The 27367-nt window shown below is 47.0% G+C and overlaps 2 protein-coding genes across 6 annotated transcripts in view; both read left to right on the top strand.

Moving 5' to 3' along the window:
• FRMD4B (FERM domain containing 4B) overlaps positions 1-15562 on the top strand; it is a 100325-nt gene extending 84763 nt beyond the window's left edge. For 4 of the 5 annotated variants that reach the window (XM_042880837.1, XM_042880835.1, XM_042880836.1 and 1 more), the window contains exons 12-21: positions 2481-2557; positions 2865-3003; positions 3470-3611; positions 4421-4554; positions 4634-4753; positions 5917-6145; positions 8023-8079; positions 9350-9500; positions 10301-10426; positions 11192-12572. In XM_042880837.1, coding sequence (XP_042736771.1) covers positions 2481-2557; positions 2865-3003; positions 3470-3611; positions 4421-4554; positions 4634-4753; positions 5917-6145; positions 8023-8079; positions 9350-9500; positions 10301-10426; positions 11192-12017 — 2001 coding nt within the window. In that variant the 3' untranslated portion in view covers positions 12018-12572. Of the gene's footprint in view, positions 1-2480; positions 2558-2864; positions 3004-3469; positions 3612-4420; positions 4555-4633; positions 4754-5916; positions 6146-8022; positions 8080-9349; positions 9501-10300; positions 10427-11191; positions 12671-13932 lie in introns of those variants that run through there. The other variant, XM_042880839.1, reaches the window with a different exon arrangement.
• Positions 15563-21453: 5891 nt separating this feature from the next.
• On the top strand, positions 21454-26493 carry LMOD3 (leiomodin 3). The gene is made up of 3 exons (XM_042881002.1): positions 21454-21898; positions 22825-24171; positions 26151-26493. Exons 1-3 carry the CDS (start codon positions 21608-21610, stop codon positions 26175-26177), a joined length of 1665 nt encoding a protein of 554 aa, XP_042736936.1. The 5' UTR covers positions 21454-21607; the 3' UTR covers positions 26178-26493.
• The last annotated feature ends 874 nt before the right edge of the window (positions 26494-27367 follow it).

The following is a 27367-nucleotide window of genomic DNA, read 5'->3' as shown; positions in this document are numbered from 1 at the left end:
CTATTCAGCAAACATTCATTAACTCAGGTGGACCTAATCATCTGGTTAAAGGGAACATACATTGCAAAACTTCCACAAAAAAAAAACAAAACCAACATGGTAATTATTCCTAATTGTACTTCCAGCTCTCAAAAACCAGTTTCAAATTTCCTTTTTTTTTTTTTTTTTTTTTAATAAACAACTGTTTAGTCTTTGCATGTGTGGGTAATTCTGGTACAACTGAAATGAGAAATGATTTTGAAACGTGTCTTGTAGAGTTAGGTAGCGTTTGACAGGAGCAGGAAATCTGCAGTAACAGTTTCCCAAGCACAGTATTGGTGCTCTAAATCCATTTGGGGTGGCATTGCTGTTGGCTGCAGGCAGCCCCTCTGCACTTCTTGGCCTTTGGGAGCTCAATGTTGGGCCTCAGCCACTTCCAAGCAATCTCAAAATGTGAAAGATTCTTTTAGTATTATTTTTTTTTCCTCTTTTTCTCTTCCTCCTTCTCTCCTCCTCCCCCCTCCTCTTTTTTACCTTCTTTTTCAATTTCTTTTATTTTTTTATTTCCTTTGCTTTTTTCATTTCCTTTTTTTCCCTCGTTTTCCTTTCTCTCCCTCTTTTTCCCTTTCTTTTTTTTCTTCTTTCCTTTCCCTTTTCTTCACCCCCTTTTTCCTTTGCTCCCTTTCCCCATTTCCCCATTTTTTCACCTCTCTTGCATCTTCCATCTCCCCTTGCTTCCTCTTCCAACCTTTTCCTTTCCCTTTTTTTTTCCTTCCCATCCCGTTTATCTTCCCCACCCCCTTTTTATTTTCTCCCCCCTTATATCCCATCTCCCCAGTTTTTCAAACTCGCTCAGTTCGCACCCCATCCAAGTCCCTGCTCAGGAAGCGCGGGGGGGGGGGGGGGGGGGGGGCTGGCTGCGTGTGGGTTAGGGAATCACCATCCCCGTTTGCATCCCCCCCCCAAACCCAAGCCATCTCTCCGCGGCTTTCCCGCAACCCTCGGGAACGCCGTGCGCGTCCGGAGGAGCCCAGCCCAAAGGAAGTGACAAAGAGCCCGGGGGTGTCACCACCTGCCTCCGTGCCCGGCACCGAGCACACCCAGCGCTTATACGAGTGTGGGCGCGGAGCCGATCCGCATTGTGTTCCCTCCACCTCCCCCCCCCCCCCCCGGAGCCGCAGCGATCCCGGCCGGGCTCCCCCCGCTCGCTGCTGGGGAAAGGGGGGGGGTCAGGAGCCGCCTCCCAGCGGGGCGGGCAGCGCGGGGTGAGGCGCTGCTGGGGAGATGCGGTGCGGCTGCGTGAGGAGGTGAGTGGGGGGTGATGGTGGTGTTGGGGCGGGGGGGGGGAGGTTGCTGCGGGCCGTAAGGCAGCGGCTGCGTGGGAAAATGTTTGGGAAGTTCAGCGACAAAGAGAGAGCGGGCAGTGCGCTGGTAACGTTGGGTGGGTTGGATTCAAAGATAAATAGACTGAAGCGGCAAACTCGTATGGTCTTTTTGGGAATGAGTTATGAGTTTCTGTCGATGACTTTTCCTCCCGACGCGTTTTTCATCGAGCAGAGATTTATGATTAGAATAACAAGTCGTAGTGCTATAGAAAGGGAAGTTTTATCGAAGCAGATGAAAGTTCTTTGAAAGAGCAGCGCTGGGGTTTTCCCACAAAAGGCGTGAACGAGGTCGGGTCTCTGCTCCAACCCGCGGGGAGAATGCTTCAGGTGAAGCACGGCACAGATTGCAACTTGATCGAACACGAAGTTCTTCTGTAGCTGTGGCACGGTGCATTGGTTTCAACCACATCCTGCTGGAACATCGCACTGGTGGGGCTGATGGCACCGATGGGATGGAATGGAGGGGTCACTGCTGCCTGGCTGCCTTCTAATATGTTTCTAATACCTGGGAATCCCCGAGCCCTGCTGCACAGGTGTGCTGTTCTCCCTGCTGGCATTCAGCAGGAAGGCAGTGGTTTCCTCGCAGCATGTCTGTGCTGCGGGGTGGCTCCTTCTGCTCCCTGTGGTTTTGCTGTGTGTGTCATAGCCCTTCTCCGGTGTCTCACTGAGCCTTATGCCCTGTATCTTTAGAAAACAGAGGTCTTGGGCTTCCCTCAGCTGCTCCCTCTATGGGGGGAGACCGTCAGTGTTGATGTGATTACTTTATGGTTCTTTTGCATTTAAACAGAAGGAAAAGGACTTTGCCCGCCTTCCTGAGGTCCTTACAAATGTTGAGGGGTGACATTAAATGTGCTGTTTGTGCAAGTGGATTCATCACAGGCAAAATCCAAAAGTTGCAGTGCATTGTTTGTAAAAGTGTGCATTTACTTGAAGGGCATCCTAAACATCTGTATTTGTGTGCTTGTTTTAACTAATGTTATGAATGTTATTGCTGAATCTATGCCATAGCTGAAGATACACAGAACTTGTAGTTTGCTGGAGTTGCATAACCTGGGGGAGAGATCAGTGACTCTTGGAGTGACGGTGCTCTGCCACTCTCTCCCAATTCTCCTATAGCTATTCCAATGGAAACAGCTGGAAAACCTCTATTTCCGTGAGAAGAAGTTTGCTGTGGAAGTGCACGATCCCCGCAGGTGAGACTGGAGGGGCACCCAGAGCCATGGGAGGAATCTCTGCCAGTGTGGGCACTCGTTGTCCCTGCAAACTGATGGGTGGGATGGGATCTTGTGCTGATGTCAATGCAGAACTGTGTTTAATTAATTGGCTATGGAGCCAACTCCTGGGAGTTAGAGGGGAGGAAAGGGAGCAGCGGGTGGGGGGTGAGAAGGAAATCCAAGTTCTGATCTCTAGCATGAAGCCTTGACTGATGAGGAAACAGGCTTTGGGGGCTTTAAACCCAGCAGGGCTGTCCTCAAGTTGCATTTCTTTTCACCTCTTCAGGATTTCAGTGTCAAGAAGGACCTTTGGTCAGAGCGGGCTGGTAGTGCAAACCTGGTATGCAAACACTTCCCTGATCAAATCCATCTGGGTAATGGCAATCAGTCAACACCAGTTCTACTTGGACAGAAAACAAAGCAAAGTAAGTTACACAGCATTTTGCTGTAGGCATGAGCTTCAACACCTCTCCTGCATGTCCTTCAGTGTATGTTGTTCCATGGATAAACTGCTCTCCAGAGAAAAAATACAAATAGTTTTCATCCGCTTTTTGAGCAGACTATCAGCTACGGTATTGTTACAGGATCCATTTGAGCCTGCCTCCAATTAAGAGCAATGGAAGTGTAATCACAGCAAAGGGAATTCCCACGTCTCAGTGTTTAATATGCCCTTTTTTCTTTTGTCTCTTCTTGCGTTCATTTTGAGAAGGGCACAAATAGAGAAGGGATTTGGAGGCAGTTCAGGCTTTGGGGCCAGGCTGAAGGAGTGCTGGGGCAGTCAGCTCTTGTGCGAGGGTTTTGTGGGGGATGAGGTGTGAAGTGGCATCTTCTGTGACCTTGTGTTCTGAAATTAATTAGAAGTAACTTGATTTTATTTTTTAACTCCTTCAGGCAAAAATTCCTTCAGCCAGAAGTTTGGATGATATCGCCATGGATTTGACAGAGATGGGAACACCAAAGGTTTCAAAGCTAGTGACTCTGGAGGCAAAAAATCAGCTTATTATGGCCAGCAGTGGCAGCTTAATCTCATCAGGTAATGCTCTGTGTAAATCAAAGCCTTGTATACAGCAGGACTTGTGTGTGTAGGAAGGGACAATGAGTCCAGCTGACCATAAATACAGCAAAACTGTGACAGCATGCGTTAGTTTACATATGAGATGGTAACATCTGTTGTTATCATATGCTGTTTCCTCTCCTGCTATAACTAACAAAGAAATAAAAATATGCTGAAGGCAGATAAGCACCCATGTAATCTTGATCCATAAGTAACTTGCCATCAGTTTACCAGTTAGTCTGTCCTTGGATGACTGCACGTCCCATCTGAGTTTGAGGGCAGTTTAATCCAAGCAGGTTTCAAGCACCTGCCCTAGATGTTGAATGGACCTGAGCTTCCTCAAAAATCAGCAGAAAAGAGACATTTTCTCAAATAAAATTTGGCTCTGAAGTGGGCTCTGGATGTCTCTGCCACCTATGGAGGAGGTCTGGGCAGATGGAAGCCTGCCTTGTCCCACCAGAGTGCCTGGAGCTGAAACCCAAGCAAGGGCCATCAGTGTCTGTATCAAGTATCATAGATATCCGTAATGCTAATCCTAATGTTCTGGATAGTGGGTTTTCAGGTTTCATGCTTGAGGCTTACTTGCATTTTTGGGGGTTTGAAGGAGTGTGGATTTTCTTAGAGCCTGCATCCTGGATAGCACAGGGGCTGGATGTTTTGTCTCAAAGGTGATGCAGTGTGACTAGGTCAGCCAGCTCTGAGGAGATCTCAGTTCACCTGCCTGTTGTAGGACAGAATGAAATGACTTTTACCTGCAAATTCTCTAATAAAATGAATGTATTTTTCAGGCTCTCAGGATTCAGAAGTCAGCGAAGAACAAAAGAAGGAGAAAATTATGGAGCTAAAGAAGAAAGAGAAACTCCTTCAGGAAAAACTACTCCAGAAAGTTGAGGAGCTGAAGAAAATCTGCCTGCGTGAAGCGGTGAGAGCCTGGGGGTGGAGGTGGGTGAGAGCCCTTCTTGCCCATTGGACCTTCACGTAGAGCCCTCTCTGTTCCTCAGGAGCTGACGGGCAAGATGCCAAAGGAGTATCCTCTGAGCGCTGGAGAGGAACCTCCCCAGGTCAGAAGACGTGTTGGCACAGCCTTCAAGCTGGATGACAACCTGCTCCCTACTGAGGAGGTGAGTGATGTGGCTTGTTTGCACAGCAGAGGTGGGGTGGTCAGACCGGTGGCCAAAGCTACTTCTAAACAATCCTGCTCTTCCCTGGTGATTTAAGATGAGACAGTTGCATGCCTGTGCTGAGGAGATTTTGACAGGTGCTGCCCTTATTTCAGCCTTAAAGCCCTCTGAACTGAACCCTGGTTTGGCTGCATTACTTATATCTTAATGTGAATGTTGCTGCTAATTGGAAAAGAACAGATAGATGTGATGTGTGACTGTGAGTTTTCCTCCTCATGAGCTCTGATTTGTTTCGTGCTGAGCTTGTGTTTGAACCCAGAGCATGAGGTGTGTTGTCCCCTTTGCAAAATCATCTGTCTGTGGGCATAGTTGGGTGACAGATGACAGCAGGAGGAGATTTATCTCTGGCTTAATGCAAGTTCCACCTAAGTAGAAGCTCTCTCTATGTTGCTCAAGAAGCTAATGTGAATTTTGCTGGCAGAGTCTGACTCAGGAGCTGTGCTAATTCAGGTGTATGTTATTTCTGGACATGCATCATTCCCCCTCATTCCTTGAGAGACTTGTTATCTGGCTGTATCATCCTTAGTAGAAGAGGTTGAACACTTTGCATCCATCTTTCACCCCAAACTCTCTGCCCTGGCTCCTACAGTACTGGCATAACCTCTGTCTGCAGCAAACTGCTTGTATGCAACTGAAACCAAGTCCTGCTTCCAGATTTAATAATGTACCACTTCATGCTTCTCTGCTTCTTTCATATGAACCTCTCACAGTTGTTTACAAACAACTCAACAAACTCCAGTCTCCTTGTTATGTAGGTATATGGCGATGGAAATCTTTATTTTCTGTAATGTAGAGAATTCCAAGAGATGTTTTCAGCTTTGCCTTGGAGCAGGAGGTCTGTGAGCTCGCCATGTAACAGGTGGGGCTAGCCTTGAATTCAGGTGTGCAATTTCAGCCACCCAGCCTTGAGAACCTCGGATCTTTCTCGAGAGATCTCACAATCTTAAGTCACAGACAGAGGATCTGAAGTTTTCCTGTGCTGAGTTTCTCGTGTATAAGCTTTGGTGTTTCTGTGGTTTGTGCTCAAATCTCGCTTTGTTACCGCAAAACCAGATTGTCTTTTGTGTAGCCTCATCTGAATAACTCATCTCTCAAATTTGCAGGATCCCGCTTTGCAGGAATTGGAGAGCAATTTTGTCATACAGCAGAAGCTGGTGGAAGCTGCAAAGAAACTTGCCAGCGAGCCGGACCTCTGCAAAAATGTGAAGAAGAAAAGAAAACAGGAGTATGCCGATGCTGTAAAAAAGCTTCAAGAGATAGAAAATTCCATAAATGAATACAGGATCAAGTGTGGCAAGAAGCCAACCCAAAAATCAACTCTTACTCTGCCAGGTAAACAAGAGAATTCCCCGTGTTCTGATGAAGACAGAGACAAAGAAGTCGTATTTGGCTCACTTACATGTTTTGTTTACATCTTCGTATGATTTTTATCTTCTCTGAGGCAGTTAAGTAAGAAAGCGAGATGCAATTGCTGCATCTGCCACAATAAGCACACAGCTCAGAGGCTGAGGGCAGATTAGCTGCTGTTCTGGTCACAAGTGCAGACACATAGCAGTGCCAGGTGCAGGCCAGCAGTGCTATAGATAGAAGGCTGGCAGGAGCATCGCTGCTGAAACTGATGTGGTGTCCCAGTTTGTAGTGCACTGGATACAGGTGTATTGCTGAGCTGCCACACATGAGGTCTCTTTCTCTTTGTTTCTGCAATGCTGCAGTTCTGGCACAACCAGACTGTGTGAGTTTTCCTGCCCTCGCTGTGCCTCGCTCTCATTGAGAGCTCAGTGTGGGTCCTCAGCCAGCATGCAATGCAGCAGTGCTGGGCTGTCCATCATCACAAGGTGATAATCCTGAGAGAGGAGGATGATTGCTCTTTACTGTGGCTCATCTCGTTCCTGATTGACGGAGGTGAAGAAAACATCTGTTTTTCCAGCTATTGCTCACTGATCTGGGCACTAAGCATGGGAGGTCCTGCGTTACCTGGTGCTCATGATGTGCAATGACAACAGAGTAAGCTGCTGAAAGCCAGCAGGAGCACAGACAGCATCCATGCATACCTGCTGCTGTTTGTTGCATGGAGCTTTCTCTGCCATCGTGCAAACAAGGAACTTCAAAGTTGGACATGCAATTCCTTGGTCCTTAAGCAAACACCATTTAGCCCATTGTTTTGCAATATCTGATGCGTGGCATCCTTGTTTGCCATCTTAGAAGGGGAGTACAGACAGGAGGGACTGGATTCCTCTGAGGGTCTGCCTTTTTGCGGGTGGAAGCAGCAGGCATTGCTCCAGCAGTAGCTTAGCTGTATTTCTTTCCAGCTCCCAACTCCTGCAGCACAGCGCGTTTACTCCACCAGAAGCAGCTCTCTCTTGCTTCAATACCTGATTGCATATGCAAGCTTTTTGCTATCGCTGATTGCATTCTGGGTTCAAGGTGCAGGGTTGCGTGAAGCTCAGCAGTGATGTCTCTTGTATCTATAAAGTTTGGGACTGGCTTGGAAATGACGCACTGAATGGTAACACTGATTTATTGAATCACACCATAGCTGTTTCCATCCCAGGCCCCCAGGGATGGGAGGTGAAGGACACATGGGGCTGTCTCCTGCTCTCCACGTTCTCCTCTCCCTTTCCTTTGCTTCCTTTGTACCTTCAGAGAGTTTCTTCCCGTTTATAGGGAATTGCACAGGTTTGGGATTTGAATTCAGAGCTCCTGCATGTGATTGAAATCAGCAAAAAATTCCTGAGTTCGTATAAATTTGAATTGAAGCAGAATTTGCACACAAATGAGCATAATGCCAAATTTCAAAAGGTGTTTAGGACCTACCAGGTAGGATTTTGGGTGTACCCAAGGAGATTAAATGCTAGCAGCCAAGATCTACATGTCTGTGTAGGCTCCTGCCTCCTATAGAAGCACCGGAACACCCGGTGAGATCTCTTAAGAGTTGAATGGAAAACACCTTTCTGAATCTTGGCCTGATTCCCACCACAGCTGAAAAGATCTGCTTTGATAATGATGTAGGTAGCTTGCAGAACTGCAATGGAAACAAGTAGGTCCTGAGAGGAAAGCAAATCAGGGCTGTCTTCGGGGTGCTGAAGTCTGAAATGTTTTGGTTGCAGCTTTATGGGTATGAACAGACTCTCGAGCTTTAGAAAATAAACTCCATACAATATTCTGAAATTAATGTTGAATGTTCTTAAAGTGCTTGTTTTCATTCACAGATGATATAATCCCATCTGAGAGCAGCTCTCTGTCTGATACGACAACCTATGATGACGGTACGTTGATTATCCTTTTCTTCCTTCTGCCTGTTTGGAGACACTCATTGGCTTAACACCCTTTAGGCTGCTATTTTATTGTCTTCCAATGACAAATTGCAGCAGAGGAAAAAAGAGCTTAGTCAGGAGTCAGTGATCTTAATGAGTTACTTATTGAAAGGTTCTGCTCTGTGGGCTGATTTGAATCATCTTCAGGGAAGGAATCTGGATGTACTGTGATCAGCTGCTGTGAATTTCCAGCAGATGCTTTGTCCCTGGGACCTGACCAGAGGCAGATGAGTGGCTGGAGGAGGTGGGAGCTGGGAGGAATTGCCAAGCCCTTCTGTCCTCACAGCTACTAAAACTCACTAAAAGTGGAAGAGTCAGAGACAGCAAAGATCTGTTTACGTTTCAGTGTTACCTAGTGAGCTGCATCTTGCATGGGTTTGGTGTTTGCTCAGCTTACTCATTTCACGCACACACCCACAGGCACACATTCACACCCTGTTCCACAAGGTGGAAAGGACTTGGCTTGCCTCTCCCTTTGCTGGATAATCATCATCTGGGGACAAACATTATCTAAATTATTACTCACTTTTCAGTTCGGGCCTGATTCTGATCTTGCTTGTCCCAGTTTTAGACTCGTACAACCCATCTGGCACTATAAAAAGGAGTTGCATCTGGTTCCTGCTTGCAGAAGTAGAGCTGAGGTTTCGGTTTGGGAACATGTTCTGTGATACTTGTCCTACATTTACCTGTGTTAGCTGTAGTTTCCTTTTGGTTCTAATGGGATTTTGCCGGATTTTGCCGTAAGCAAAGTGAGAACAAGGATCTAGCCAACATCTTCACAACTGCCTTCAGCCACATTTGTCTATCAGTGCTCATTCAGACGCTTTTGAAGTCAGTTCTTTTCAGGCTGTAGTTAAACTAATCCTTAAAATGTCATTTTCAAGTGAAGTGCTGAATGGTGAGGGAGAGTAACTGGCTTTGGTGCAGCTGATGGGAGGGACAGAGCTGCAGAACAGGCACTTGCCCAAAGAGCTCCCACTTGGTGGTCCTGCACAGTCAGAGAAGGAACCTCAGCAGCAGTCAGGGCTGTGAAACCTGACAAAACAAATCTGCACAGTGTCCTGCCAGGAAAGCACGGCGCAGGCAGCTGTGCTGCAGCCTCCTGGAGTCATAGCTCTTGCCCTCATTTCCATGGCACAAAGTTTCTGCTCAGTGGCTGCAGATTTCCACAAAGGGCAAAAATGGCATGGATTTTGCTTAACTAAACAATATTCCTTTCCAGCAGGCAGTGAATCCCTCAGCGTGCCAGCACAACGAACCAGCTCTGCACAGCTTTCCCCAAGGCTGCTTCCACCAAAGTCTCTCGGGCTGGAGAGAGTTCATCTCAGAAAGTCATCCATGAACGAGCAGCTCTTGGAATCAAGACATTCCAGGTACTGTACATCTCAGCTCTTCTGGGCATGAGAGCTCGGTCCTGTCAGATTGGTTATGATGGACTCTCAGAGTTGCTGCTGCTTCCACACTTCTCTTGTGGTTTAAGAGTTTGGTGATAAGCATTAAATTTGCTGCTTAGTAATACACGTGCATAGAGGTAGTCATCAGTGTCCGTGAAACTGTAGAAGAGTGTTGTCTTTGTGAGTCAGGTGAGAAACGCAGTGGGAAGTGTTGTGTTTAAGGAATGGCCCACCGTTACTCTCACTCTCTGTCTCTATTTTTGTGGTTTGTTTTCAGTGTTAAACAACTTGCCTTTTTTCTGGTGACTGTAATTGCTTCAGATAACACCAAACCATACCCATCCCTCCTGATCCTATCAGTATTCCAGCAGGTACATTGTTACAACACCAAGAATTCACCTGAGACTTGAGAAGCAGTTTGTCCTAAAAATAGGAGAATTGCTGGGATGTAAGCCGAATGCCAGCATCAGTGCCAGCTGCAGCAGGTGGCTCAGGTTCCATATGGATTTATAGGATTTGGGCAGTTGTGTGCTGGGGGAGCAGCTCCATGGAGCACATAGGAGCAGTAGCTCAGTTGTGGGATTGTTCTGTGCGAGTCTGATCTGGTGCTGGTTGTTCTCAGTATAAGGATTCTCACTGATCTCAGTGTTTCTTGGACTGTGTTATGAAGCATTCGGATGATTTTTGTCCCTTCCCTTTAAGACGGAGCGCACACAGTCTCGGTCTGGGTGACTTGCATTATGTTTACCCTAATTGGAACTCTGTATCCTTTGCTGCAGGGACCCACTTTCCACTCACAGCAGTCCTTACCGCACCCTGGAACGAGCGGCCCCGTCCCATGGAGGAAGAAGCATGCCTACAACACCTGTGCTCACACGCAATGCCTACAGCAGCAGCCACTTACAGTAAGGGGCCAGGCTGTCTGAATGTCTCGTCTGGATATTTGGGGCACTGGGTTGCTATCAGCCACCATCTGCTGGCACGGTGCTGCACCAGCTTTGTGACGTGCACGTGAGAGCATTTACGTGAGCGTAAACACGGGGCAGCAGCAGAAATAGCAGCGTGCGCTGCTGCACAAGTGGGAGTCTGTCTGCAAATAGGGGTGAGATGGAAGCTATGTGCTTACAGATATCATCTGTGGATTCATGTCCTCTGGGCCTCCTGAAAAATAAGAGACCCAATGGAGGAGAGAGATCCAAATTACTGCCCTTACTGTGAGAAGGAGAGATGCTATAAATAATAAAAGCTGGTAAAGACCTCATGGTTTATTTAGCTGAGGTAATGCAGCTGTAGGAAACCCACCTTCCTATGCTCCCAGCTTTGCTCAACTGCTTGGCTAGATGTTACATACTCTAGATGTTGCATACTTTGACTGCTCCCTCCTGTAAGTCACTGCAGAATGAGAGGCTGTGAGCTTTGCTGCATCTCATAGGTTACTTTTGTCACTCTCATAGGTTACCTTGCTCACCATAATTTTTATCTGAAAGATCTGCTGCTGCTGCAGCAAATGGAAAATTCAACCAAGCCTAATTCTATGTAGAAAGGAAATACTGGTTTGTTTTTGTGCTTTGGTTGGGGAGGAAGCATGCCTGGTTTGTCCACATGTGCTCCCTCCAGCTCTCTGCCTGCGTGTGCCTGCATTTAACCAACCTACATCTGTATTGTTGCAGGCCAGATGTTTCCCCACACCACTGCAGGCAGCGCAGTGGCAGCCTGGAGTCCCAGACCCACCTCCTGGCTGAGGTTCCTGCTGAGAAGACGGCCTTCTCCCTCACAAAGTCCCAGAGAAGCAGCAGCACTGAGATCCTCGATGATGGATCATCCTACACCAGCCAGTCGAGCACCGAGTATTACTGCGTGACACCTACACCCAAACCATATTACACTACTCAGACACTTGACAACAGGACCAGGGGTCGAAGACGGTCGAAGAAACAGCACATCTCTGCTGCAGGTTCAGGAAGTATGCCAAATCTTGCCCAAAAGGATGTCCGGAATGGTGTCTACCACAAAAGCCAGGAGCAGCCTTCCTCCAGCTACTATATTTCTGGATATTCCCCGTACACCGAATCTGATGTTTATTACAATGGAGGATGCGTTTATGAGAGCGATACAGAGGGGCAGTACAGCGTCAATCCCTCATATCGCTCGTCGGCACATTACGGATACGACCGTTACAGGGAATTCAGGTCTTACAATGAGGATGAAGTGGACAGAGTACCGCACAACCCATACGCGACCCTACGGCTTCCAAGGAAGCAAGTTGCTAAAACGGAGCATATAACCAAAAACATTCACAAGGCCTTAGTAGCAGAGCATCTCCGTGGTTGGTACCAGCGTGCCTCTAGTCAAAAGGAACAGGGTCATTGCCTGCAGGCAGGCTTTGAGTCTGACAGAGGGTCTCAAAGGAGTTTGGGCTTTGCTGGTCTGCAGGTGCCGTGCTCTCCCAGCAGTCAGGTGTCGTCTTTCTCATCTGGTAATGTCTCATTGCTTTGATGCTAATTGTTCTTTCCATCCCTTCTGTTCATCAAATTCGTCCCCTGTAATGAATGACATAAGCAGGGCCGAAAGGTAGATAAGAAACTCAACAGGATTTTTGTTCCTTTTGTTCTGTGCTTAGGAAGAATACTCCTTGCTTGTTGCCTTCTCTGAGTGAAACTTTTATTCTTTGTAAGCACAATAACCTAAAAAAGCACAGGGAGCCACGTGTTTCAGGCAGGAATGTCTACCAAGTAGAAGCAATGCACCCACCTGTATGCCATACACATGCAGCTGCTGTGTCACCGTCCAAAATATAGTGCAGTCAGCACCACTGAAATGTCTTTAATAAAAAGAGATTCCTTCACTTGGAATATTGCCCACACAGTTTTGCTTCCCATGGTGCTTGTAGACAGCATTTTGTTTGTGTCCCACAAAAACCCATAGAGATCAGTAGTGAGAACTGTTTAATTTCTCTCATCTCCTTGGGCTGCAGAAAGATCTAATTGGCTGTACCGTTTTTTATTCTTAATTCCAGCATCTTCTGCAAACACTTCTGGGAACTGGCGGAACCCACTTGCACTGGGACTTTCAGATTATGATACGTTATCTCATTCCTCTTTTGCCAGCTGTTATGGAAACACTTATGGCAACCTTCCTTTGCAGAGCAGGTGAGTAAAAGGTTGAGATTTTCTGCCCCTCCTGTACTTTATAGGCTACTAAAACATCTGAAGCAAGCAGCTCGGTTTCAGAGGGCTGGGATAAGGAGTGGTTATAAAATTGCCTTTTAAGAGGGTACCTTCTCCTTGTTGGCATAGATCAGCCTAACTGTTCCAGCAGCCTTGAGGGAAGGGGGATCAGGTGTGGGGAAGGATGAGGTTCCCAGCTGATGCAGCCAAAGGCTCGCACTCTGAGCAGTGCAGCAGTGGAGCTGAGCACAGCACCCTTCTCACTTCCCTTCATCTGCACACCTGAGTGCTGCTGCTGCAAGGCAACACCGCCATCGCTCAGCCCATTAATAAACCAAGCACCTCTTGCTTGGCAGAGCTCAGCCACCGACCTCGGCACGACTTGCTGCTGCTTGCAGCCTCCCTGGGTGCAGGGGCTTTCCCAAGGACTGCAAGGAGCCCAGGATCCCACTGGGGCATTGCAGAAATGCATGCAGTACTCTTGCTTCTCCTGCTTTGTGGTTTTGCTCTGCCCCGGTGCTTGAACGCCAGCCGTCACCGGGGAGAACAGTGGCTGCCTGTCCCAGAAGTGGCACAGATGCTGCCATGTCTCAGTGCCCCCATGCTAAGCACAGCCAGCTGTAGTGTAAGTACTGCGCATGTGTGTGCCCTGCACAGGGGGTTGTGGTTTGTGCTTGTGCCAGGCTGCCTCGCAGGAAAGGTGCACCTTGTTTGTCTGTTTAGGAAGAAGCTAAAGTGTAAGGAAAGATGCAAAGGCTTTTGCTGGGTCCTTGTTGCTAAGCTGAATGCCTTGTTTTTATTGCAGTGATTTAAGAGCTCTGTAACAGTAGTGTTCAAGAGTGCTGTTGGTACTAATTACTTACCTTTCTATAATTGAGCTTTGAAATCTGTGTATTTTGGCAGCTTTTTGAGTGTTTTTTTTTCTGTTAATTTTTCACATTCTCAATCATTTGACCAATCATTAAACTGTGGGGATTTTTGTATTTCAGTGTGATTATGGCAATCAATATGTTCCATACTCCTGACAACTTTGGGCAGCAGCAATCCTGTTGCACACAGCTAGCACAAAGCCCAGGGTTTGCATTTGGATCCAAATGTTGCCAGGGTGCACTCACGGCATCCACAGCTCCTTCCAGCTTATGGGGCTATCGTGTGCTCGTGCCCATTGCACCAAGGCAGTGGGTGTTTGGGGCTCTGGGGAGGGTGGAAGCTCCTGCTTATCCCTGGTGTTCTATGTCTTACAGAGTGTACCCAGAGCCAAGCCAACTGGGCAGTAATGAGGAGAACCAGCTGGAGGAAGACTTGCACAACAGTGAGCAGAGGTTGTTCTGGCATGAGGACTCCAAGCCTGGGACACTCGTGTAGACCGCCCACAGCCCTGCATTCGTACCCTTGCGTGCCTTGCACAAAATGCTGTTACTCCGAAGGAGATCTCGGGTGCACCTTCCAGACCGATGTTGCCAGGAATGATGAAACTCAGCATTCAGAGGGATTGTAGCAAAATGACAAAGTCTTACCAAGAACGGCGTTTCTTTCTGAATCCACATCACCTGCAAGAGCAAAGGGCAAGCCACAACTGAATCTATGACAAGATGCAGCACTTGGTTGGAGTATTTAGGTTCAGCGAGCACTTTTGTGGAAAGGTTGGAAGGTGGTGAAAGCAAACCTCAGAAAAAATAAATGTGAAAAGGAAACATAGAAAAAGCAGGAATTCTAGGAGCACAATTCTGATGTCCAGAAGAAGAACAAATGGGAATTTCTTCCGCCGTGGCTTGTGAGAACCTGGAAGGACTTTCATAAGCTGATGAAGGATTGATTCTGTGTGTGTGAATGAGGCAAAGGGCGATTTGATCAGTATTGGAACATTACTTGAAGAAAGGCTGGATTTTTTTGTTGTTGTTACAGAGGTTTGAATGAATTTATCTGTTTTTGGGGTGTTGTTAAGAGTGATTGTTAGCACCGCAAAGGAGTTGTGGGAAGAAAAGAATGAGCTGTCAGAATATGTCACCTAAAACTCCGGGTTGTGGGTTTGGGAAGCAGAGGAGTCTGCTCCTCCCCGTGATGAAGTGTCACAAACAACTTCACTGTGTGGGGGCAGGCAGACCCCATCACTGCTGGGTGGCAGCTCCGCATTGCTCTGCCGTAGCAAATCAAGGATGGAAATGGGGAGCTCTGCCTGGCACAGGAGCAACGTGACGTAATGGCCAGTATTGTAGGGTGGATGCCAACACAGCCAGCCCAGTGGGTGCCTTACAACGAGGGGCATTAGCATTGCACTGCCTGCTGTGCTGCGGAGTCACCAAGTGACAGAACAGCATCTTTACAAAACCCCGTGTCTAGGAAAGAGTGCGACTGCAGTCTTGGTCTGAGAGAGGGATAAACCTACCTCATATCATCCACCTGTAGGAACAAGTTAGCATGGGTTCACTTGCGTGATTGATGACTCATCTGCATACTGTAACATCTCTCTCGTGTCTCAGCTGTGTGTGCTTCAGGATCCCATACGATGGTGCTCTTCTTTCTTTTATACAAAGGATTAGTAACTCCCTGTTCATATTGTGAATAGAAAGGTTTCTGATACACTTTTTTGACGTTTTTTACCAATATTCCAGAGCATGTAATATATACAGAAAGACACACTTGTTAAGCTGGTACTTAGTGGTTTGTATTAGAGTCGCAATTGGGAATTAAACGAACAGAAAAAAAAAAAAAGAAAACCAACAAAATAAAAAATAACTTATTTCCTTGGTTTTACATATTTGTATAGCCTTCTAGAAATACGAAAGCTCTTTTTTGCTTATTCTTTTACTACTTACGGACTTTTAGACCTATTATTTTGTATAGGTCAATAAACTGCAAAGTGTGCTACCAAAACCTCTTGGGCATTTCTCCTGTTTATCTTTGAGGTGTCTCTGCTTGAGTGCTTGGGAATGCAGTATGTGGTATATCCGGGTTTAGGAGTATAAGAGTGAGTCAGCCTGGTCTGATACCCCATGTTATCCTATTGTTGCATTTCTCCTGGTAGTTCTGGAGCCTTTTCTGTTGGCAAACTTGGTTCACTGAGGGCGTGCTTACAGCAGGCAGCTGCATGGCTTGGGATCCGTTGCCCAGTGCAGAACAAATGCTGTTGCTGCACTCTGGCAGTTCATCAGCACTTGTAAAGGGCTTTCATTAAAAAAAAAAGGACAAGATCTGCTCCCCATTTCAAGCATTGTTTACTTTCCTTTATTTCAATGCTGTAGCCATTACATTTTGTGTGGGCTTTTCCCTTCCTGTGCCCTTCCCTTCCCCTTTCCTTTGCTTAGCCTGACATGCCCATGTTGGCACGGGGCTGGCACCCAGCTGCTGCCGTTGTTTGGCTGAGATCAGGGTGGTTTGGGGTGACTTAAGATGGGTGTGTTGAGAACATGGGAATTGCAGGTGGCTTCAAGTGGAGCCCATCCACCGTCTATGAAGCACAAAACCTCCAGGGCTGGATTTCAGAAGCTGAACCCCTCGTGAGGGACAAGCCAGAGGGCGCAGGGCTTTCTGGCCAGCAGGCAGCCAGGTTTTGCTGCCGGCCCCCCTTTGGGCTATCAGACTTCCAGCCTGCTGAGCTCTGCCATGCTGCTTAGGTGCACGGCTGTTGTGGCACCAGATCCTCATAGCACATCTGAAAAGGTAAGGATGATTGGTTATGACTGTTATCGTATTTGCTCAAATGCGGAATTCAAATGACCCGGGCTTTGCTCACCCTGCTGCCTCAGCTGCTGAAACTTTTCTGCAGGGTGAGCAGGGACACCTAGCGACCAACCGGTGCCACTGAGGAGAGGAGCCTTCCCACCCCGGAGGTCCTTAGGAAGTGGTGTTTGCTGCCGTCCGGAGCAAAGCCAGGACGCGAACGGCGTGACACACCGAGGTGAAACGCTGGCGGACACCGTGGTGGTCTCGGGCTCTTTCTGTGCTGGAGGGGGGGAACTCTATTTCCTAAGGGATGTCCTTATCTAGCTGCAAACAGCAATTTCCTGGAGTGGCTTTCAGATTGTTTTGGGCACTCTTTGGAGCTATTTGAGGTAAGAACAATGGGGAAAAAAAAAGAGTCTCGTTTTATTCTGTAAGCGTACAAAGGCATAAACAATTCCATGTGCTCCTTCCCGGTGCGTTGGGCAGAGGCTCTAATCTGGATGCAGCCCAACTTGTCCCATTTTGCAGTTTTCATTGGAAACAATTTAACATTCGCTTCAGCCTAAATGGGGTAAGTGCAGATACGGATGCTGTCTGTTTCACCAAGTCGTGGGATGACGGGCTTCATCCTGGCACAGTAAATGCAGTCAGAGTGTGGATGGGGCTGTGCCTGGCTTCCATCTGCATTTTCTGGCACAAGCCCAGCTGAGCTTCCCAAAACCACTCTCCATATCTCCAAGCTCTACTGTGACACCAGTGGATGCAGGTGGTGACATCCTGGTGTACTGCTCCAGCCAGATATTCACTTCTCAGCTGTTGGATGTGGATTTGGGACCACGTGGGTCATGTCCCAGGGCAGGATTTGTTATTGGAAGCCATTATCTCCAAGCCCTAAAGCTGAAAGTAAAGTTGATGTGACATTCCCTGCTTAGAAGAAGGGATGGTGTAAGCAGTGTTTGGTGCTGGTAGCGCAGGGGGACATGGAGACAGTAGGGTCCTTGTCAGAGTGATGAAACCTTAGCCAAGGAGAAGTTCCTTGTCTTCCACCCAGCTTCATTATCTGTGTCACCATAAATCCTTTAGCAAGCCCTTGACTTCTGAGTGATGTTCACCCTCTCCCAGGGCTCAGCAGCATGCTGAGTCTCAATTTCTAGCTCATGGTTGGGGTGCCATCAACGAGCTGCAGGCAGAGAAGGGTTTGCAGCCAGCAGGGGCTCAGCTGGAGTAACTCAAGAAGCAGCCTCCCACCTGTTCCTGACCAGAGGTTAGGGCAGGACATGTGCAGAACCCATCACATAGCCCCAGCAGCACTTCCCCTGGGCACGTTTTGGTGGCAGGGTGATACAGAGCACGAGGCTGCAATAGGTTTGTTTGCCATGAAATGCAGATACACCCCTGTGTTTGAAGCAAAAGGTGACATTGCTACCCAGAAGGACTTCGGATTCTGATAACTGATCTGCTGGCTCATTGATTCTTTTCATTGTCTGGTTTGTGTTCAGCAGTTCAGCTTGTAGAGGAGGTCACTCATTTAGAAGGTTATGATGATGGTGTTACTCTTCCAAGAGCCCTTTGTGCTTTGTTATCACAGTTTTGATCAGGCAGCACTGACTGGTTGTAGGTAGTTCATGCATTTGGCAAAGAAGGCAGAAGATATTGTAAAACTTAATTTTATCTGCTTGTTGTAAGGTGGGGCTTTTGTTGCTCTTGAGGCTCTGCCACACAAAGGTGGAGAGGATGTGAGATGTGATAGCATTGCCAGTGGTGCAGAGCACATCACCTGCTTGGGACCAACAGCTGGCATGGACCTCTGCTTGCTGTCCATGGGGTTTGGGCAGGTTATTGTTAAACAGTTTCAAACAGCTGAAATGGTTCAAGAAGCGGCAACTGATGGTTTCATCATCCCCAGCTGGTGTTGGACATGATGGCACTTCCTTGAATGTCACTGTGGGGTGCTGGGGCCCTGCTTGGCACTGAAATTTGCCCTTTTTATTTCCTGTTATGGCCCAGCTTCCTCTGCACCCCTCTTTCCCTCTGCTCACAATCTCATTTTTGTTTCCCTGCAATAAGGATCATGGACGATGGCACTGGTGCTGTCTTATGGCACAACGAGGACTTGGTTCAGCTGCTCCCAGCCTTATCTGAAAATGGAAAATGCAAAATAAATACACAATAAATCCTTCTGGTTATGTCTTGGGACAGACTGTGGCAACCAAGCCTCTCCATATCAGGTCCCTGTCCCTCTGCTTTGCCCCAGAGCTCCACTTCACAGCTCCCCCTCAAGCACCTGGGGCACGTGCCTCAAAAGCCAGACATCACTGCTGTATTTAAGCAGCAAACTCAGTAGCTGTAACCACTTGGAGGAGTGCGGGGTGTTGTTTTTCTCCCTGGTGACTTTCCCACAGGGTTTCTCTCCACGATTGCTCTTGTTACTCAGCAGTTGTTATTGTTCAGGTCCCCATCATCTGACCCGTTATAATCCCCATATTGCATTACAGGGATTGCTGCACATTCTTGGTGTATGCCTCTGTTGGTCAATTTTAGACTGCCCCATCGAGCTCATGAGTTTCTTAAAAGCAATGCATGGTTATGTTACACAGGCACATTCTCTGACTGTTTTCCACTTAATGCCTTGGCACTGGGAAATGGCATGCATCAGTAGCAAAAGGAAATAAATATGTGGGTTTTATTAGCAAAAAAATGACAGCCAGCATTATAGAAATTCCTCTCAAGTATTTGGCATCAGTGTGTGTGTGCCTTAAATACAGAATAAATTTGAGGCACTTGAAGCATGGCTTGATGGCCTGCTTAGTGTCATGACATAGGAGTCAACTCCTCTCAATAGTTAAAAACTTGTCAACCCTTTTGCTTTCGAGACAGATAGGCTGGAAGCCTTGAAGAATGTGCACAAAAAAGAAAAGCCATTTATGTAGAGTCATCCTGCACTGGAGTCTGTTTCATGAAGAATCCATCCACATGTAACTGCTTGTTTTAGGAACAGTAAGCAAGAACTACGAATTGTTCATTGAAAGTGCAGTCTTCTTTTTTTTTTTTCTTTCCTATCAGCACAGTAAGAATCCATTCCTTTTATTTAACACCTCTTACATCCCTACATCTCGTGCAGTAGCTCATTAGTGCTGGGAATCCCAAGCGATTGTCAAATTGGCATGAAATGATGAGTGCCACTGTTGGAAGTGGCTTTCCTCTTTCATTCACTGTGATGGCATTAGGGAGGATTATGGATGGCTCTCATGGAAACGTCTGCAAAACGTTATTGGGAAGAGGAGTTGGGTATTGCCTTGGAAAGAACTTCTAGATTTGGCCTTCAGAACGGTTTCAGCCTGAAGGGTGTCTTCTGTTGCCTTAACGTGCTGTTTCCAGTACACCAAAACACTAAGCAATGTGTTAGAAAAGGAAGTGGATCCCGTACTCAATGTAATTTATGGAGGAGACCTAAAGTAGGCAAAATGTGATACCCGCTTTGGAAATCTGTGGGATTAGCACCCGTGCCACTGGGAGAGGTGTCACTGGGCAGCCTTTGCCCTGTGCCCGATGGAGAAGGCACTGCTCCCAGAGGTGTAGTGTTTCCTAGCAGCAGTATTGACAAATGATATATTTCTACTTAGAAGAAAGCTTGCTTTTTAAATCCCTATCAGTGTTCTCAGTATCCCCGTTTTCCATCTCGAGAGGCCTTCGTGGGCTGACCCTACTTAACTCAGCAGATCTGGCAAGACCAGGGCCCAAGATGGGCCTGGCTGCAGACAGTGGAAATACAAGAAGGTGGCCAGGGGCTTTATTTACAGTCAAGAAATTAGCAAGCGATTTGTAACCACTGAATAGACAGCTTCTGTGACCCAAACAGCATCGTTTGGGTGAGTAACATACCGGCTACTGGAGCGCATTGATTTATTTGATAACATCAGGAAACCATTTATGGACTCTATTATGGATAGCACTTGCTGGAGGTTAGAGCTGCAGAGCAGATAGATTGATGTGTGGGTCTGCTGTTGTGCTTGCTACTGCATAATATAAAATAAGGATGTCCCCTGAAATACCAAAGGGGCAAACAGAAGCGTTATGTACTTGGCTTGGTTTATTTTTATTTTTACATTTGCCATTTATTTGATTCTTAAATGTTTGAATTCTTTGCAGTGCTGTACCAACCTGTGCTTCATGGCTTTTTGATTGGACACCATGGTTCTTGTTACAGAATTCAGCAGCACGAGGCCCCATCTTGCAGACGTGGTTTTTCTGATGGCAAATTCCAGTAGAACATAACTGGGAGTGGGCTCCAACCCACTGGGACTTGGTTTCACAACTTCTCACCTGTGGCTTCTTTCCTACGAAAGATGCTTTCACAGCCATAAGCCGAGAACTTGACTTGATGGCCCCTGAAATGGCGGTTCAAAGTAGGAAAAGGATGAACCTGAGTTGCGTTTTTCAGCCACTATCTGGTGACAGTATGAGTAACATCCATGACAGAGAGAGGCCGGTGGGGATGTCTGTAGTGGGGCATTGCATCACTCCTGGGCAGGGTGTGATGTGCTGGGGAACACTTATTATTAGGAGAGGGGATGGACCCGGCCCCAGCTGGATGTGATGTGTTTTGTGTTGACCACTGGCTGCCTCTCCCCATCTCAGGGGCTTTGTCTAATCGGGATCTAGCACTTGGGAGAGCTTGTAGGTCTTGTAGCAGGTGACCTTGCATCAGTTCCCCCGCATTATTCAGGTTTTAGGACCTCATTAAAAGTGGTGAAATCCCCCTGCTGTCCTCAGTCCTGTTTTTGAGACATCTGAGTTGTAATGGATACAGACACCTCATGAAATTATAAAGAAAAATGATTTCAACACGGATCTCCCCCAGGCACCTTGCAGGCAGCATCAACTCCACCCATGGACTGGGGGCAATCCGTGCACAGAAAGTAGCACTAAATTCCCCTAGAAAATGACCATCTCCTCTGGATCTCAATGGGGGACGCACCAGCTGCACTGAAATGTCAGAAGGGTTTGCACAGCTGACACGTTGCTGAAAATGGAGCATGGCAGCATCTCCATAAATTCTCTTTATCCAGCCAAGTGCAGCTTAATATAGACTTAGAGGTGCTGCCCGTGTGCTGCACTGCGATCGAGAGCTGCCGCCGCTCATGACCAAAACACAAAGTCGTCGATTTAACCAGATGAGCTACTGCTAGGGGGAAAAAATACCAAATTTATCTTCAGTTTTATTAAGTTGCAGGGGAAGGAGGGAACAAGCAAAACATGTCTGAACTCGGCCAAACGTCTGACGAAGATGTGTCCCCCGAGGACATAAATGAAGACGAAATCCTGGCCAACCTCTCCCCTGAGGAGCTGAAGGAGCTGCAGAGTGAGATGGAGGTGATGGCCCCTGACCCTGAGCTCCCCACAGGAATGATACAGAGGGATCAGACAGAGAAGCCCCCAACGGGCAGCTTTGACCACCGCTCCCTGGTGGACTACCTGTACTGGCAGAAGGCGTCCCGACGCATGCTTGAGGATGAGAGAGTTCCCGTCACCCTCCTGCCCTCCGAGGTAACCAGCAAAAAAATCCTGCCTATCTTTTGTGTGTCTGCTATGGGATCTGTTTTGTAGTTGCAATACCTTAATCTATCCCTGCTTCCATTCTTTGTTAGAACGGTGCAGTACAAGCCATGTATTTAAATGGCTTGAAAGCCTCAGTAATGTCAGGATCCAGCTTGAACTGGTATAAAAGTTTATATTTAGATGTTTTCCTAAATCTTTATTTGTGGTTTTCACCAGGAGAATATCTTAATGCTGTTTCAATAAAGCAAACCACTGAGAAACTCTCAGAAAATCAATCTGGAGGATATAAGGCATCGGTTTGGCTTTGCACATTGATTGACATCGTACTGTTTTTCCATGGAGCACTTAGTTTAATGAGTATGTTGAATGTAATCATCAGCAGAATTTAATGTCACGTTGGGGGAGAAATCCCACAGACCGTTTTTTCAATGTGAACATACAAAAATGAGCAGGCATGCAAACTCCCTGAACCAGTCTCATCCTTTTCAATGCACTCCTTAAATTTGTTGTACTATCCATATGACTTGAATAGAGGTAAAGGACACACTTGGATATTTGTCAGTGTTTTGTGGCACTTGACAAGGAAATGATAAAAATAACACCAAATCCAGAAGTAGAGTAGGATCAGAGCTCCTTAATCCCCAGAAGGGTTTCAGGACCACCTTAATGTATCATTAAATCCATCCAGGATTTATTGGTCAATGTTCTTCAGGGGAAAAGATGAGAAATTTGCCTACAGCCACTTTCAGAGCAATTGTCCTTTCGTTCCATACCAATGCAGCACACTGTGACTTTCAGACAACGGCACGTTTAAGTGTTATTATTCTATAGTGGACATAGAGGTATGGAAATACCACCATTCCATTGCTTCAGCAAAAGGTTAATGTTATTTTGCCTGTTTCTGTCTCCTGCAGAGAATGACTGCAGAGGAGATGGGAGACGGTGGTGGCAGGAGGGGGCCAGAGGCTGATGGGAAAGAGCGACACTACAAAAATGAAAGCGTGTCACATGCAGTAACACAGCCTGAGGAGATGAACAGAGATGGAAGCAATGAGGAGAGAGAGGAGGAGGAGGAGGAGGAGGAGGAGGAGGAGGAAGAGGAGGAAGGTGAAGAGGAGGAAGATGAGAGTGAGTCAGAAACAAAGGAAACTTGTGTTAATGAAAACCATCACAGTGATCAAACAAGCAAGCAACCAGGTACAGAGTCAGGGGAAAACACAGAAAAGTCAGATGAAAATGAAAAGAAGATCTCAAAATTGAACATCCCCAAAAAGTTAGCATTAGATACCAGCTTCATGAAGCTCAGTGCTAGGCCATCAGGAAATCAAACCAACTTAGAAGAGAGCTTGGAGAAAGTCCGAAAAAACAATCCAGAGATGAAGGAGCTCAACCTGAACAACATAGAGAACATCCCCAAAGAAATGCTGATAGACTTTGTCAATGCGATGAAGAAGAATAAGAACATAAAAACGTTCAGCTTGGCCAATGTGGGAGCTGATGACAGCGTTGCATTTGCACTGGCCAATATGCTGCGTGAGAACAGGAGCATCACCACACTCAACATTGACTCCAACTTCATCTCTGGGAAGGGCGTTGTGGCCATCATGAGGTGCCTGCAGTACAACGAGATTCTGACGGAGTTCCGCTTCCACAACCAGAGGAGCATGCTGGGCCACCAGGCCGAGATGGAGATCGCCAGGCTGCTGAAGGCCAACAACACCCTGCTGAAAATGGGCTACCACTTCGAGCTGCCAGGGCCCAGGATGGTGGTGACCAACCTGCTGAGCAGGAACCTGGATAAGCAGAGGCAGAAGAGGCAGGAGGGGCAAAGGCAGCAGCAAATGAAAGAGCAGAGAGAGCTGATCGCCATGTTGGAGAACGGACTGGGCTTGCCACCTGGGATGTGGGAGATGCTGGGGGGGCCGATGCCCCAGTCCAGACCGCAGGAAGCTCCCCCAGCACCCAAACCACCCATCCTCACCTCAGCACCTCAGGGGCGGGGGAAGGAAAGCACACGAGCCACAGCTCCTGAGCAGCCGCGTGGGGCTGAGCCCAGCTTCAGGGTGATCAAGCTGAAGAAGATCCAACGCAAACCCGCCGTGCCCAAGTATGTGGAGCCCACTGAGAAAACCAACCTCAAGGATGTGATCAAGACCCTGAAGCCGATCCCCAGGAGAAGGCCCCCTCCTCTCGTCGAGATAACACCACGAGATCAGCTGCTGAATGACATTCGTCAGAGCAACGTCGCGTACCTCAAACCGGTGAGTGTTCAGCTGTGGAGGGGATCGTGCTCTAGAGCTGCTATTTTCATAGAACATTAAGGGTGGAAAAGACCTCTAAGATCACCAAGTCCAACCCCAACCCATCCCCACCGTGCCCGCTGATCACGTCCCTCAGTGCCAAATGCCAATCTTGAACAGCTCCAGAGATGGTGACCCTCCCCCACCTCTCTGTGCCACTGCATCACCGCTCTTTCTGAGAAGAGATTTTTGCTAATATCAAATCTGAACTTCCCTTGGTCCATCTTAAAGCCATTAGCTCTCATCCTAGGCTTTACCCATCAGCATAATGCTGGGACTTCCAAGCACATCCCAAGCTGTGTGCAGTTATCCCATGGCATCCACTGGGGGGATGCCCCAGCATCACCAGAGCCCCACTACCTTCTTGGCTTTTATTTTGCACCATCATAGGGCAAAAATAATTAGTGAAATCCCAATGACAGGTGTGGGATTTTAACCTCTTGTTCCACAGTAATAAAGCTAAATAAAAGGAAATGCAGCTGGGGGCAAACAAACTCAGAGGAATTGAATGCTGGTAATAATATGTTAGTTATTATAATATGCAAATGCTCTTATAAGATCAGGAATACAACAGGTTTTTTTCCACAGAATTCATTTAATCTGTCCTTAGGTCCCCATTAAAAAAACATGCTGTAGTCCTGTTATTATTATTACTTTCTGTAGCAGTGATGGTGCAAAGACTCCCCTAAAATCTGTTTTCCATGTGTCTGAGCCTGCACCTTATGTCTGGATTTAGAACAGCAGGATGGGTAAAAGATGGCTTCTCTTGGTTGCTTACATACAATTTTAGAGCTGCATAGAAGCATCTCGGGTAAAATTGGTCCTGTGCTCTACTGATTTTCTAAAAAAAAAAAAAAAGTACAAATTATGGATTTGGGTTTTGTTGCTCATTCTTATTCTGTTTTACAAAGTTGCTAAGGTGCTGGAAGGAGAATCAGGGGCCAAATTCACCCAAGGCACCTGGAGGTGTCTGTGCTGGTGCATGCAGAGCCTGGTGACCTGATGATGGAAACCACTGTCCCAGGAAGCTTCTGACACTCATTCTTTTTTTTGCTTCCCTGTAACATTACTTTGCACTGCACCTTTATTCAAGGAAAACTGAAAGCAGTTCAAAATGTGTGTAGCTAGTGATGTTGATGCTTCTGTTTGTGTTGCTAAGGTCTGAGGAAGATGACAGAAAATCTTTTGCAAATAGAAATAGTCAGTAGTATTTTGTAATTAATATGTTGCTCAATATTGACCCTTTTGTACAGTGGGGGACACTTTGCTTTCACTTGTCTGCACAGAAGTAACTATTCCCTCAGTAATTTCAGGCAGTGCCTTGTCCTGAAATATCAGAAGGGATCAGCCCTGCAGTGACATTGAACCCTGTGGCTTTCTACTGGCACAGCCCTGATCCACACCCTCCCCCCACCCAAAATCCCAGGCAGATCTTGATAGCCACAGGCTGTGGGATTTGTTGCTGTTTGCTCTCCCAGAGCTGCTGGCTGAGCTTGGGAGCCATGTCCGGATGCTTGGGTGACCTGGAAAGATGAAACAAAGGACATTTGTGCTGATTTTTGTTGATACACCTAGTATCAGGCCAAACGGCTTGGATTTAGGGCATTAGGGTTTTATTCTTATCTGCTCATGTGATTTTGGTAACTGCTTTTCTGCCTTGATATCCTCAGCTCTGCTATGTTTTACTGCCTGAGCCAACCTGGGTGTCCTTGCTCTGGGGGGGAGGCTCACTGCTTTCAAAGTGATCTACTGGGCATTAAGCATCACAGACTGCAAGTGGGGAACAGCAGACAGACCCAAACTCCTGATTGAACTCCCTGATGCTCCTTGCCATTATGTTTCTGGTCCTTTCACAGTTTCTGAAGGTTTGTACGTTTATGTTGAACTAAACTGCTTTGAGAAATTGCCTTTCCTTACAGTGTTTTTTTGTCCTTGTCCAGGTGCCATTACCAAAGCAGTTGGAGTGAGAGACCCAAAGAAAACAACTCGGAGCAAAGACTGTTCAAGTTTTGCTTACAGTTGTTTCAGCAGAAGTTTTCTGCAGAACCCAGGTGGTGTATATGACTCTTTGGGAACAAAGCTTGCAATATGCACTTCTCTCAGTGTGATGAAAAAGGCTGGCACGGGAAAAATCAGCACTAAGAATTTCCATCAGGTATCAAAATCCCAGTGCCATCTGTCTGCCAAATGGATTCAAGGCTCCAGTTTGTTGTGGGAGGATTTCCTCAGAGACATCAATAACCTTAAGTCTTTCTAGTTTGTCAGTAAACTATTTTGCTTCCATGTTGTCCTTCTGCTGTCCAATTCTGCAGGAACACGCTGTGCTTTAGCTTATCTTGCTTTTCACACACATGCTCCTTGATTATTCTCTTATCCATAAGAAAAGCATTTGGTTTCTATGTAAACAGCTTTATTTTTTAGGCTGAGGAAATGAATGAAATAAAAGCTCTCTCCATAAGAAATGTGCAGCACGTCCATGGCTTGTAAGTAGCTTGCAGAACAGAATGCACTCTGGTGCATCCATATTTCAAGCCAGTGTATTTCCTTACAGTCCAGTTGGTCTCATATCTGACCAGCATGTAAAAGATGATGCCGTGCTGTTTAGAGAGCTGTAATCTTAATTCCATGTAATTCACCCCTGGATCGGGCTCCACACCACCCTCATCTCAGGACGCACCAAACCGCCGCTGCCAACCGCCCTCATGCTGCTCTCAAGCACCTGGAGGATGAGCCCTTACCCCTCTCTCTGTGACTTGAAAAGCTTATTTTTACTTTAATATTGTTGTGACATTTTTTTCTCCTCCCCCTTTTTTAATCGCATCAGATGGTTTTGCTGCAAGACTTTTCTGCAGCAACTACAGGTCACTTTCCTGTGGATTGCTGCCATGAGATCAGCTTTTTCTTTTTTTTTTTTTTCTTTTTCTTTCTTTTTTCTTTTTTTTTTTTTCCCCTGAGTTGCTGGAAGCTACAAAGCTTATTCCTGTAAAATCACCTTTGATCCACTCCTTTCCTCCCAGCCAAGCCTTCCCCTTTGCTAACATTCACCTCCTCTGCCTTCCTGTAGCTGATCCACTCACTCTGTACGCCCACTTGGCAGCTTGTGGCAGGTCTTCCTGCAGGTCAGTCTCTCCTTGCTGCCTACAACTGTTTGCAATGG

The sequence above is a fragment of the Lagopus leucura genome, unplaced genomic scaffold, assembly GCF_019238085.1.
Source record: "Lagopus leucura isolate 7727_CA_CO unplaced genomic scaffold, USGS_WTPT01 Super-Scaffold_100028, whole genome shotgun sequence".
Taxonomy (NCBI): Eukaryota; Metazoa; Chordata; class Aves; order Galliformes; family Phasianidae; genus Lagopus; species Lagopus leucura.
Note: the sequence above shows the minus strand (reverse complement) of the source record. Positions and strands in the feature narration are given on the sequence as shown.